This window comes from Anguilla anguilla, chromosome 14, assembly GCF_013347855.1.
Source record: "Anguilla anguilla isolate fAngAng1 chromosome 14, fAngAng1.pri, whole genome shotgun sequence".
Taxonomy (NCBI): domain Eukaryota; kingdom Metazoa; phylum Chordata; class Actinopteri; order Anguilliformes; family Anguillidae; genus Anguilla; species Anguilla anguilla.
The window spans coordinates 34068356-34082610 of NC_049214.1; the positions used below are offsets into that span (position 1 = coordinate 34068356).

A 14255-nucleotide genomic window follows, 5' to 3' on the forward strand; every position below is an offset into this window, starting at 1 on the left:
TACTTTTGCAAGGACACAGTGTACAGACGTGTTTTTCATTACTTCGAGAATGCATTTTTTCTCCTTTATGTAAAACTGTCACTTAATAATAATTGGTTTTGGATTTCATTCTTCTTATTCTTCTTCTTCTATTATTATTATTATTATTGTTATTATTATTGTGGACAGTATTACAGACATTGTTCTGGGCCGTCTTCCTTCAAGTGTTCTTAACTTCCTCCATGTGTTCAGCCACTGAAAAGTGTTAAAAATAAGGCACGCTCGGACGCTCCGAGTCCCCCAGAATTCCCGGGGGGGAAGTGTGCGTGCTGCTATTGTCCTCAGAAGCACAAGCCAGTGCGGGATTTTAAAGAGCAAACTGCCGCGACCCCCCACCATACCCCCCCCCCCCCCCCCACGCCCACAGCTTCCTCCCATTCTGTTCGAGGGGAAGCGGGACTTGGCCGGCGCTGAACGCTAGCTGCCCAGCCGCGCTTCCCACAAAACACTCCGGACTCCGTCACAATCACCACTGGCGCTGCGGTACTCTCCACCCACCACCAGGGGGAGAGTAAAACAAGCTACCCACCTCCACCAGCTCTGTTCATAGCTGCATACTTCAGAACCCACATGAGCCCAGTTTACCAGATTCTGCAAAAATCACGCAGTAAAGAATAGCACACGACTGGCGATGTGTTCTTTTCTTTCTTTCGCTCATCTTAGTTTAATTAGCTTTCCGTTCCCCTCCCTGGAAGCTTCCCACACCAGTCTCACTCCGCCAATCAGCATTCAGAAAGTCACTGCTGCTGCCATGGCTTCTTGCTCTTCTCCACAGGCTGCCTGTCAAGCAGGACCATGGAGCAAAACGTTTTTTTGTGGGGGTTACACAACTGAAGGGCTGAAGTCTAAACAGCCTGTCTCAGCCTCTAATGGTGCCTCTCATGTCCAGCAGAATTTACACCAGTCCCTCTGTGGGGGCTGATAGGTTCAGAAAAAAATTGAATTCAGGTGTGCGGTCCAATCAGGAAGATGTATTGGATGTGAATTCTGTTCATAATTCCCACATTACGGTCATTCAAAAATGTACGATCTGTTCTCCCTGCACACACCGAGAATTCAGTCCCGATCGTTGCAGGAGAGGTCAGCATCCGAAAAGCGCTTCACACATTTACGCTGAAGCCGTTCTCTTCCTGCCGGCTGACCGCCGACCAGCCCCGCCCAGACCGCAGGGGTGCGGGCGGCGGGCTCTTTGTCAGGCAGTGATTCAGCCCCGCGGACACGCGGTAAACCTATTCAAGCTCACACGCCGAGCCAAGAACACAGAGAACCCTGCCCCCACTGCCAAGCGGTCGCCCCGGCAGCCCGTTAGCATCTGGGCACCTGCTCCGGCGCTCAGCACATAACGGATGAGAGAGGCCTGCCAGGGTAATCCAGAGGACCTGTCGAGCTCACAGCAGACCCGGTGGTCTTTTCGGATCGCGCAGTGCATTGTGGGTAGATGGTACGCATCACGATCGCGTATGTGAATAGGATGGAAACCCTAAGATTTTAAATGTGAATCACCCTTTGACTTGCTTCGATGCTGCACATTGTCAAGCATTAAAAGGAACTGACAGTACATTAAAACAATGCAATCCATATACAAGTCTTTTTGTTTGATATGCACTGAGGTAATTCAGGTCAGGTAGCTTGCTCAGGGGGTACAGCAGTAGTTATTCACCTGGGAAACGAGCCTGCAACCTCTGAGTTGACGAGCCCATTTCTCTGACAGTCAGACCAGCGGCACAGCGGCTCCCAGGAGCAGGAAAAAAGGCCGGAAGGGGGGGGAGGGGCTAACTTACCTTGGGCCACTTGGGGTTGAGGAGGCGGGCCTTGATGGCGTCGTCGAGGGCGACCTGGTGCTGGCCCAGCTTGAGGTGCGCGGCGGAGCGGTTGCTGTACAGGATGCAGTTCTGCGGGTCGGCCAGCAGGGCCTCGCTGTACAGGCGCACGGCCGCGTGGAAGTCCCCCCGCTGGCACGCCTCGTTGCTCCGCCGAACCTTCTCCATAAACTCCGCCTTGCTCAGGCCCGGCCCCTCCACCGCTGCACGCACCGCCCCGCCCAGCGCGCGGGGCCCAAAGATCGAAAACTGTCAGACGGGGGGGGGGGGAGAAGGAGAGAGGGAGGGAGGGAGGGAGAGAGTTTTGCATTTTAATAAAACCTTTATTGTTCCATTTACTTCACATCAGTAGTAGCTTACCCTCAATTGAAATACTCAAGTCAATGCATCCGAGTCATTTTCCTTTATATGTCAAAAACAAACAAAAATCATAAGCATTGCATGAACAATAGAAATTTAAAAATACCATTAAAAATGAAAAGTCAACTGCCCATCATCGCCAGCCTGGCAAAGAGTATCAGAGATACTGACCTAGGATCAGTTTGGTCTGGTCAGTGTATGATGGATAAGGTTAACACATGACCAGGGTAAACCTGACCCTAGATCAGCGCTGCTCTGTGAGATGCCATAATAACACGGGCCCAGAGCTCAAACAGAGAATCCCTAAAATATCCTTTCTGGAGCAAACCCCTGGGAACAGCAGGAGGGGGGAGGAGTAAGTAGCCTAGCAGATGCCTGCACCCGTGGCCATGGAAACGTGGCCTTTTGCGCCACGGCAACGTTGCGGGGACGTTAGCCGCCGGCCAGGGAAGCCCAGCCCATCGGGGGGGCGGGGCTCGGCGACAGCAGCTGACTCGCTAGTCTGCGGCAAATTTACGGTCAGCAGCCGCAGAGCAGAGCGCTCGGATCTGGAGCCTCCGCGGGAGAAGGGGAGGGAGAGAGGCAGAGAGACAGGGAGAGAGGGAGAGAGAGAGGGAAATGAGGGAGAGAGAGAGAGAGAGGGAAATGAGGGAAGGAGCTAGAGCTCACGGAAAAGATCTAGTTTCCATCCTCCCTCAGTCTTGCAAAATGCCACGCCTCTTCCCACACACATGCACGCACTGCACTCTGGGATAGCGCAGCAACAGAGTAATTACTTCCAGAAAGAGAGGGAGAGAGACAGGGAGAGAAAAGTGATAGAGAGATTTGAGACAGGGCAAGAGGAAGAGAGAGAAAGAAAGAAAGAGATAGAAACAGAGATAAAGAAGAGAGAGAAAAGGCAGAGTGAGAGAATGAGTAGAGCGAGGAACAGAGACGGAGGGCGAGAGAGATCGAGACTGACTGGGAGAGAGAGACTGCAGGCAGCAGCTCCCTCCACACCGGCCTTAACCTCAGTCCTGACTCAAACCGCTCATTACTGGCGGCCTGCCGAGGGCGGGGCCAGGAGTCACGCGCCGGGACGACGCCGTCGCCGGGCACAAGCGCAGCGGGTCGCTCAGCACCCCCCCCCCCCAGGCCTGGCGCAACGATACGATAATTACACCCCTCGGCTAAGCGGACCAGGCTCCTGAGGGGGCACACAATCACAGAAGGGGTACACAGAATCACCAAGCTCTTACCTGAGCTTTTAATCATTAAGTGTCAGTCTTGTTTTTAGATAATTTATAGTTCCTTTATTTAACCAAGGTAGACATATTAAGAGTTACATCTCTTTTGCAAGTGAGCTTTGAGGAGCCTGACAGTCTTTGGACTGTGGGAGGAAACTGGGGTACCCGGAGGACACCCACGTGAACATGGGAAGAACTCTATGCAGAGAGGATCTGGACTCAAACCCAGAACCTCCTTCTTCTGAAGCAACAGTGCCAAGCACTGCACCAACCGTGCCGCCCAAATGGATGAGGTCAAGATTATGGACAGAGGGGAAAAAAAAACTGAACGGAGGGTTCGCCCCGTTACATGAACAAAAACGTTCATCTAGGATCAGTTTCACCTTTCAGCTCGGCGTATAATATTGTGACAGGAGAAAACTGACCCAAGATTAGCACTCTTTATGAATGCACTCCATCATATGTCTGGGTACCAAGCTAGAATCCATCTGACCGTTTAGCTCATAATGGATAAGGTTAGGATAAGGACGAGAGAAATATGATCCTAAATCAAATCTCCTGCTCTGAGTCAATTTGATTTACGGGCCCAGACCGCAAAAAGTAATATTTGTTTGAATATAAAAAAAAATAATATTCATGGAATCCATTTCCACTATGTGTCAAATTATAGACTGACTACATACCCTGCAAAGCACACCAGTTGCTGCTACTTTCCTGCAAGCAATTTTCTTTGCATGCGCCTACAAAGGTCGTGAGTGAGTGAGTGTGTGAGTGTGTGAGTGAGTGTGTGTGAGTGAGTGAGTGAGTGAGTGAGTGAGTGAGTGAGTGAGTGAGTGAGTGTGAGTGTGTGAGTGAGTGAGTGAGTGAGTGTGTGAGTGAGTGAGTGAGTGAGTGAGTGTGAGTGAGTGAGTTAGTGTGAGTGAGTGAGTGAGTGAGTGAGTGTGTGAGTGAGTGTGTGAGTGAGTGTGTGTGAGTGAGTGAGTGAGTGAGTGAGTGAGTGAGTGAGTGAGTGAGTGTGAGTGAGTGTGTGTGAGTGAGTGAGTGTGTGAGTGAGTGAGTGAGTGAGTGAGTGAGTGAGTGTGTGAGTGAGTGTGAGTGAGTGACCACAATTTGCGGCGCATAGCCCACGACGGCAGTTCTGCGGTGCCGTGGGAAAAAGTGCCAAACTTAGTGCTGTATCTGTATGTGGGGTACAGCCCGCCAAGGCGTAACTTGGCAGATGGCATATCTATAGATGGCTGTGGATGGTAAATTTGTAGAAAAATGCATATGTTTAAGATTATATACATATCGTACATGCATACACACACACACACAAATACACGCACGTGTGCACGTACACACACACACACACTGGCAGCTAAATCAGGACACTGCGGTGCTCTTTCACGTCAGGCCCACAGCTACACGTGCCTGCTGCTCCAGGCCACAGGCAGCCATGGGGCAGCGGGGGCCAGTAGGCCTGGGGGGCCCAGCGGCTGGGGGGCTGGGAGCCTGGGGGTCTGGACGTTTGATGTAACGCTGTAAAAACACTGAAACAGGACACTTTCAATGCCATACCCAGTGCCCCAGTTCCATTATCACCACCGCGAATAAACCCAAGAAGGACAGCTACTGTTAACTATTATAAGAAATGGCAACGGTGTTGTTTTGACTTCAGCTCGTTATCCAAATATGTGCAGTAGACAAGAAGAAAAAATAAACTTCTGGTTTTGTTTTGAACCGTTTTGGCTAGTCGGCCGTTCTAAATGCGAACGCAGAAGAAGGTCTGCCAGCTATGATTTTATCTTTTTCCTTTGATTTGAAACAAAATGGCTTTCAGAGTCCCATCTGATGACACGGGAAACCTACAACTAGGAGACATGCAATTTAACGCAGTTAAAATATATAATTTGCAAAAAGAAATAAATAGTCCCATCGTGTCTGCCACTTACACAAGGCTGTATGTCACAATCCCACATTTTAACAAACACTTAAGGTGGTCCAGTACGTTTGTAGCTAAAAAGCCTAACGCACAAGTCTGAACACAATAACCGGTATTAATGCGCAGCTCGGTCCACCATGGCTACTGTTGCTAGGTCTGAAAAGCCTTGCCTGCAAAGTATTGCGAGTCAAACAACAGCACAAAGGCTTTTATGGCAACGTTAGCTCGACTTGCTCCCGCACGGAGGTCTCACTGACCTACATTTGGAGAATACAGATGCTCGACAATCGTTAAAGACAGATCACATTTGAAGCTGCTGGCTAGTTTGCCCGTGGTAAATCATTGTTTCAAAGTTTCCTAATAACTGGGATTGTTTCACTTGACATACAGTTGGCACATAAATTGGCCTGTGACTCGACTAGATTTATCCCACCAGGTCTGGTGAACACGACCAAAGACCGAGGTCAAAAAAAAAAGAAAACGTGGTTTCTGAGCGAGGTCTTGCATCTGCGCCAAGAGTTGAAAATGTGATGAGTGTGGGAGCCTTTTCAGTTCCGCATCCAAATGCAGACGTTGAATATTATAAATATGAATATGAATGTGTGTCTGCTCAGTTTCGAGGACTCCAGACAGTGATTGCCTGACACAGGCAACAAAAAAATTGGTTTGGCAACCATTTTGTTAAAAGCAATTTTGTTTCACTTCACACAAAGTGAAATGTAACAGACTGTCACTGGATAATTTCAATTTTACAGTCAGTCATATTCATACGAGGTGCCCTCCAAAATTATTCACGCTTGATAAAGATTCACACACAAAAAAAATATGGTATATATACTAAACTATAATTTCATTCTCAAATATCTGAAATAATCTACTTTTATAATGATTCAACAGACTCAAACAAAATCACATTTTTATCAAATTCTAATCTTTGAATTGCAGAGATTGCATTGAGGAAATTTAGGCCAAACAACATTGAGGCTTTAGTAGTAAGACTGGTAGAGAAGCCATACTAAAGAACAGCCATTGCTGAGTTAGCATGTAATCTGTATGAGCACTGGAGATCACACCTGATACTGCTAACTTCTAATACAGCTACACCAATTTGCAAACACACTCCACTAAATACTAATACAAATGTATCCAATTGTTGTTTTTGGCTTTTACCAACCAGAAGCAAAAGTTGTTTGCTTAGACTTTTTGCAATAAATATTTATTTGGAACGGACAGCTGATATTATTGTGTTCTCGGAGAATGTTTGCTATAACAATCCTTCCTAAGAAAAAAAAGGAAAAGTATATCATTGCACTGAACTGAACAATTCTAACTGAACAAAGTTTTTTCCTTTAACATTTCAGGGTTTTTTTCTGTTGTTGTTTTTTCTTTTGACTGGCCCCGGCCATTTTTATGTACAATGAAGGATGTTTCATATATTTAGAGAAGTTTCTGAACATCTGTTACATTTACAGCGTCTGGAATGGGGACATTGAGGAGTTTGTGGTTTAAATCAAGAAAAAATGCGCTGACACAAGTCACTTCGGAATACACAAGTAATTCCAAAACAACGTCTACAGCAAGACTATGTGCACAGAGGCTGTATGCAGGACAGATTCATTTTACAGCTTTCATTCACAATCATAAACATAAATATCAATTTTTATATTGTGTACTTCCAGTACTTCCTTCCTTGAGTACAGCTGTCTCAGGTTGCATGCATCATAGAAATAGCTCCAACCAAAAATTATATATTTTTAAAAAATACACTTTTAAAAAAAAAAGAATAATCAGGTATCATACACATGTATAACCTCTGCAGACATAATGTTGCTGTACAAGCAGCTTTGTAGTTACTTGACGTGTAGTTTATTACTTTAGACCACAAACCCCAGAATGCCCTTACGCATGTCACTCTAAATCTGGCATGTCATCAGAAACCGCTCCAAATATCTGAAATCTTCTTCACCACACACAAAAATGGAGCCAACTGAAATCATAGACTGAACTAAAACTGACATAATATGAAAACACAAGTCACACAATCAGCGGCTAACCACAGAGATAAGTTCAAAATTGTTATGTTTTATAGCCTGCTTCAGGCTATGCACAGATTCTTGACAAAATGATTCTTGCCCACCTTCGATTCATCCGTTTAATCCATTTAATTTCCATTGCTCTGTCCTTAAATTCTGTTCAGGTCTTACGCCACTTTCGCAAAGATGTGCCAATTGATTACAATGTCTGTGATTTACACACCTGCTCGTTTCATTCTCTGAGAAGCCGCCAGATCCCTCCTCTCCCAGATGGCAGCACCTTGAACCAGCCAATGCTCCTGGAGAATATTTGCTTAAGGGGAGACCTGTAGCGACATTGCTTAAGTCTGGGACCGTGCTCACAGGAGTGTCCTGAAAACAGGAAGTGGCAGATAGTGCGGACAATCCGCTGCCTCCATTTTCTTTTGTGTTATCCTCCCAGCCACAACAGGCCCAAGCAGACTGCAGTTGTCTTCGCAGTTTCTTTCAGATACGTGCGACTATTTTGATAAGTTCAATTCGCCGCGAATCTTGAAGTGAAAAAATATGGACCGTCTCCCTTATTATTGGCCTTTTTTGAAAACCTTTACTCCTGCATAGGAATTTCTACCAGTGTTTAAAGCATAAATCCTTTGACAGATATTGAATATGCTCACTGGGTACTGGCTGACAACTATGCTACACACCCACAGAAATGAAGGTTGTTACATATGCACACATCACAGCTGTGACCTCTGACTGCAAATCAAACCACTGAAAATACATTGCCAATGATTGTAGCTATTAAGTTGAAATTAATTTAGCACACACCTTGTTCCATAGCCACACAACAAACACTATCTAATTTAAGCTTGACTTCTACTTGGTTGTTAGCTAATGTTAGCTGCAATGGTTTTCATTTCATTTCGTACCAATAGCCGTTTTTCTTGCCTGCTGGGGAAGTATTGAGAAAATATAATTTATCTAAAATTACCTATAAATCCTTAATCCTGGCAATTTGTGCATGCGCATGTTGATGCAAATTTTACATAAAATACAAAAGCGAAATATAGTTGTAACAATCGATTATTATTGCATCAGTATTAAATTACAATTTATTAGATAACACTGTATTTAACATGGTATCAAATAGGTATGCATTCCACAGTACCTCCAGTACACAGTGAGCTGGAGTTTAGCTCATTGTGAGCAGAACAGCACATCAGGAGTTTGGGCAGCATGGCTGCCAGGCAGCAGTTGAGTCGGTGGTTTACCTTCCCTATCTCTACCTTCCATTGCGACCGACAGCCTCTGCTGTTGCACTGCATTGTGGGAGCTAGCCAGCTCACTTCAAGCAGCTGTCTGGGACGCTAATTCAAACGGCATGCTGCCTCGGTTGATACTTGCTTTCGCACTGGGCTTGGGGTGAGCGTAATCCAATCAGCTGCTCTGAAGGCCCACACGCTGATCTGATTCTGTCTCCGTACTCTCTCTCTCTCTCGCTCCCTCTTTCTCTCTATCAGATACACACATGCACACAAACACACAGAAGTGGGCAAAAGACTATACTTGCAGGAAAAGGGGGGGGAGGGGGGGCAGTTTCTTTCCTGACTCCAAAGCAGGTCCCCCTTTCGTCCTCCACCCCTCCTACCCCCCACCCCCCACCCCTGCTTCCAGCAGGTCAGGAGGTTGGATCGCATTCCTGGGAAAATGAAAGTGAGGCTGCTTGCAAGGGCACCGTAGAAACAACAGGCAGCAGATAATCCTCCAGACCCCCCCCTGGAAGAAGTGCACACTTTGGGGGGGAAGGGGGGGGGGGGGGATCTGCTGCCTTCTCCCCCTTCCCCATCTGGGTATCTAGCACAGATAACACAGCCGCTCGAATCGCATTCCACCGGAACTTTCCACTCAGTTGCCATAAATTCCGACCTTTCGAAGTCAAATTTCCCGTATTATTTCTGAGTCAAAGTTAGCCAGCAGCGTCTGCAAAGGGAGGGGGGCCTTGCTGGGGGCGGTGCCCCTCAAACTCCTGGGGGCGGTGCCCCTCAAACTCCTGGGGGCTGGGTGTACCCCGAGTTAGTCAGGACCGGCCTCCTTGACCCCAGTCCTGGACGGCCTCTGTTACTGAAAAGGGTTTCCCAGAGTAATCCTTCGCTTCGGTAAGGCATCAAATGACTTCACTGACCGCAATGTGTCAAATCCGATTGCTCAGACAGAGTGGTGAAAATGTGCAGGTGCCCCTCAAATAAGATTGAGAAGGCTTACATAACTGGGGCATGGAGTTCACTGTGCACACTGGTGCACTGGTGAAAGCCCTGTAATCCAGACGATGCCAAGCTGGCACGGATTTGCCCGTTGTGTGACCCAGAGAAGGAGGGGTTCACTCAGAACTATGACTGCATCCAGTCGCTCTTCAGCACCCCCCTCAGGTTGATTGGTTGCTCGTAGTCTGACAGGGCACACTACGTATGAAGCGTATGAAGCGTATGCCATCGAGGCAACGACAGTGAAGGGGAAAGAGGTAGCGGATACGACTGGCGGGCGCTCCACAGGAGGAGGAGCAGGCTACAGCGATGAGACAGCTTCACAGATTCAAATACGACAGGAAGGGTACAAGTTCAAGGCTTTTAACCCTTTAAAGATGTGAGATCACACATATGTGATCAGAATGTTCTTGGCTGAACATTCTAATGCTCATGTAACAATCACTACTGAAGACTGAAAGCAATGGAGTTCTAGAACACTGACAAAGAATTTTGAAAAAAAAAAAAAAACATTCCAAAAAATGATGGGTTGGGTGACTATCACAGACTATCATTTGCCGCCCCACACAGATAGACATTTACCCTTAATCTGCAGCATCAGCGGCGCATTAAATGCGTCACCTCTATGGCGCATGAATATTGCATCATCATATCAGGCCATAATCTTGGCTTCTAGTCCTGCTGGGAGCGATGCCCGGGGAGGGAGGGGCTTGTTCCGGCAGGGTAACCCCAGCACCTCCTCGGCAGGCCAAGTGTACATTGAGAAAAATAGATTTCCTGTTTTCCTGCAAAGCTAGGCCTGTGGCAGGGCCTCCACCAATAGCACTCCACCGCTTAAAAACATAAGCAGCTAAGGCCTACTCACTCATAAGAGGAAACAATATTTTTTAGACTAAAATTTGTACTACTCTGCTATACTGTCCATTAGCCCAAGTGTGTAATAAAATTATACAGGTTACTGTAAAACCAGAGAATTGTGGAATAGCAGAGCTCCACCTATTACAATCCACAGGAAAAGAATGGAATTGCGTAATGTACAGTACGGACAAGATGGGAACTCAAAATAACGGTCAGTCCTGGGGAGAATAAACAGGTTAACTCTGTGCTTGGTGGCTGAGGTAAAACACTCTGAAAACTGGAGCCGTTTCAGCCTGTGGCATGGGTGGGTGGTCTCCCAGCAACAGCCAGGTTGAGATCTCAGCCAACATGCTCTCTTTCTCCCTCTTTCCCTCTCTCTCTCCATCTCTATCGTTCTCTGTCTCTCCCTCGCTTTCTTGCTCACTCTCTCTCTTCCCCTCTCTCTTTCTCACTCTCTCCCCCGCTCTCTCCCTCTCCCTCTCTTTCTTGCTCTCTCTCTTTTTCTCCCTCTCTCTGAGTGCTCTGCAGTTCACTAAGGGGATAGGTGGAGCTGCCCACTCAGGGCCTCCAAACCCTACTCCGATTTGTTGTTTCTCTCCAGCAACTTGCTTTGCGTCATAAAACTTCATGTTTTGCAACACCACAGATAGCCATTCTGTACCAGAGTGAACCCTCTAATCCAGGGGTCTGCAAAGCTGGTCCTGGAGAGCCAAAAGCTTTGCTAGTGTTTTTTTTTTAATCAGCACCCAGTTCAGACCCAAGTAACCGGGTCAGATGAGTTAACTGGGTAATCTACTGCTCTACTTGATTCGTTCAGTGCAGTGCTACAACAAAAACCAGCCTGAGAGCCTGTGACTCTCCAGCACCAGGGCTGCTGGGTTGTCCTGCTATAATCCTTTAACACACACACACACACACACACTACTGAGGTGCAATGAACCATGTCTGGCAGAAACCTGATGTGTATGCACCAGGTTTGGGGTCAGTTCCATTACAACTGAAAAGCTGAGCTGAAAAGCTCCCATAAGTTTCAGTAAAGATTTTTTTCCAATTACTGAATTGAACTTCAATTAATTTCCTAAACTGAATGCACTCAAATGGAACTCACCCCAAAATTTGCGCGCACATATAGTCACATCCCCGACTTTCACTGCTAAGGGGCAACATAGCTGTGTGGTCTTAACCTGTGAATAAGCTTTCCCCTTTTAAATCCTCTAAAACATGTGGCCGTTTCAGCAAAGCAGCATTGCAGGAGTCTGGCTGTAGTGTGTAGCGGACAACTGCAACATACAGTATCTGTCTGAGAAAACTACCTGCCATTTTACAGCTGGAGTAGACCACACACCATGGAACAAGACAACCTCTTCTCCACAGAACACTGCCTTCATTTTCATTAAATATATATATATATATACGGTGAAATTTTAATTTCAATCACAAAACAAAACTACCTTCCATGTCAATACAACAAAGATAACTGGTCTTTCGAATTCTGAATAAACCTGGCATGCGAGACGCCAGAGTTTGCTGTGAAGCAATAGTTTGTTCTTGGTAGCAGGCAGGCTAAGTGTTCAGCCAACGGATGTGCCAGATTCTGTTGGGGAGTTGTGCAGTTTTTCATCCGAAATTCACCAAGACTAAAACTTGGCCCAATGGCACGTGCAAGCAATGCATTCCTACCGAGACTGAAAAAGTGGAAATTAATTTACTGCTTCGCATTATATATAAAAACATTTTATACTCAGATATAAAAGGGTGTTCTGAAATGGCAACGTAGAGTACTGTAGCCTACTTTGCTTAACTAATTAACATCATTGTTGACGATAAAAATCATACACCCCAGCAATCTCTGCTGTAACCAGTTGACAACAGAACACCATGTGTATGCGATGGAATGGGCTTCAAACTTACAGCATAAAGTAAATAAGACAATGCAATGCAATAATATTGGAATGGGACAATAACAATTTCTAACATTACAAACGTCCAGATATTCCGACATTGAATTTTGAATGCCATTACAAGGATGCCTATGTATGCAAATGAATGCTAATAACTTGTCAATATAGCGTGTCGTGTTTTGGAAAACACAACAAACAGAAACAAAACTACTTCCTACAAGCGTCTACTGAAGCCGCTGTAATTGCAAAGGCATGGATGTGCCAAAACGCATGTGCAGATTCTCTGTAGAACACCATTGGAATATATCTGAAGAAAGATCAAGCCTACTGCGCAAAATTCCCCTTGTACAGCTGTAGATTTTCACAGAGGATTAAGATTTGACAGATACGCCCTCTGCACTGAACGTCTGATTGTCATGCGCTATTGCGTTGCAACCGAGTCCTCGAGCATTACGCACATTGAGCGTGGAGTGTTTGGGTATTTTTTTATTTTTGTATGAGGAGTAATAGATGAAAAGTACATACGCCGACCTCTAGCTAACGAGCAAATAAAATATTTTATACTAAGAGATTCCCTTCATTTGTACTGCAGTAAGTTTATGCTTCATAATTAGACCCACTGTGGTAAATGTTCTTGCAAAAAGAGTGTCAAATAATTCCCTGTGTTAAAAAAATATAATTCAGATTCTGTTTGATTTCATAGCTTGGCCTCTTTCGGGAAAAAAACACAATAGCAAAGAAATACGACACACATACACACACACACACCTAAATTGCATTGACAACATCGTAACTCATAATCATGGTACAAAATCTCACATTACCAGAACATTTTATAAAGGTAGGCAGCTATTGTACTTGTGTTGATGTCACATCCAAAATATGAAACGACAAAAAGTAAAACTAATATGCAAGCGTGGAAAACCGATTTGAACCCTTTGCTGCGTGGTCATCCTCCACAACGCAAACACAACTAAAACGACAACTCAGCAGCAAACCTTTTGATCTCAGTCGTAACAATTATTTTTAAAACGTCGCACCGAGCGACACAGGCTCAAGTTTCGCCCGGGATCAGTTACCTTTTCTCTTCGCGTTGCTTGTTTCTCCATCCTGTCCTGCTACTTCAGTATAATCCAGCTACTGCAACATGCAACTTTCATCCCATGATACTTTCCACGGCGATAGGGAAAACAAACATCTTGCCTCTTCAAACTGTCTCAACCTTTATTTAAGATATAGTGGTGGGTGAGTGCAAAAATAAGTGCTCACACTTCCGTCCAGGAACGTTTTTTTTAGCGTCCTAGAGAAACTTCTCAGAAAAAGTTCGCCATGTTGTCAGATGCCTTTTTCTTTTTTTTCTCCGTTTTTTTCCTCTATAGCTGAAGCGGATTTTCTCCGGTAGAGGCTGGCCTGAATTGTATGGCCGCAACAGGCCAGGTTTCAGCCACGCTCAGTGACATCAGAGGCTATACCTACAAGTAATTGTGCTTGTAGGCGCACCTCATTCAAACTTGGAGACTTGCTCATTTTTGTGGGGGGTTTCTTTTTTTCCAGAATAAAAACCCAGTTCGCAAGTAATTTGAATTAAATTATTGCATTGTATTACATTCCACATTGTAATGTACGCTACCGGAAAAACAAAACAGTTAATAAAACTTCGGGTAACTTGTTTATGGGTGAGCTTGGAGGTGCCGTATGGGTTTCTGGACTGCACGGCCACCTCTGCCCTTAATTATTCAATTAACCGGATCGTGTCTATGATCTGCTATTTAGTACATAGATGCATAGATAAACTCCAGAATTAACACTGAGTACATCATGTGTCTCTATATGAAATGTTTGACTCCATGA

At 45.6% G+C, this 14255-nt stretch overlaps 1 protein-coding gene across 1 annotated transcript in view; it reads right to left on the minus strand.

Moving 5' to 3' along the window:
• Positions 1-13885, minus strand: part of ttc28 (tetratricopeptide repeat domain 28) — a 290826-nt gene extending 276941 nt beyond the window's left edge. The window contains exons 1-2 of the mRNA XM_035391601.1: positions 13484-13885; positions 1821-2108 (exon numbers count right to left, since the gene is read on the minus strand). Coding sequence (XP_035247492.1) covers positions 1821-2108; positions 13484-13513 — 318 coding nt within the window. The 5' untranslated portion in view covers positions 13514-13885. The remainder of the gene's footprint in view (positions 1-1820; positions 2109-13483) is intronic.
• Positions 13886-14255: the final 370 nt, after the last annotated feature.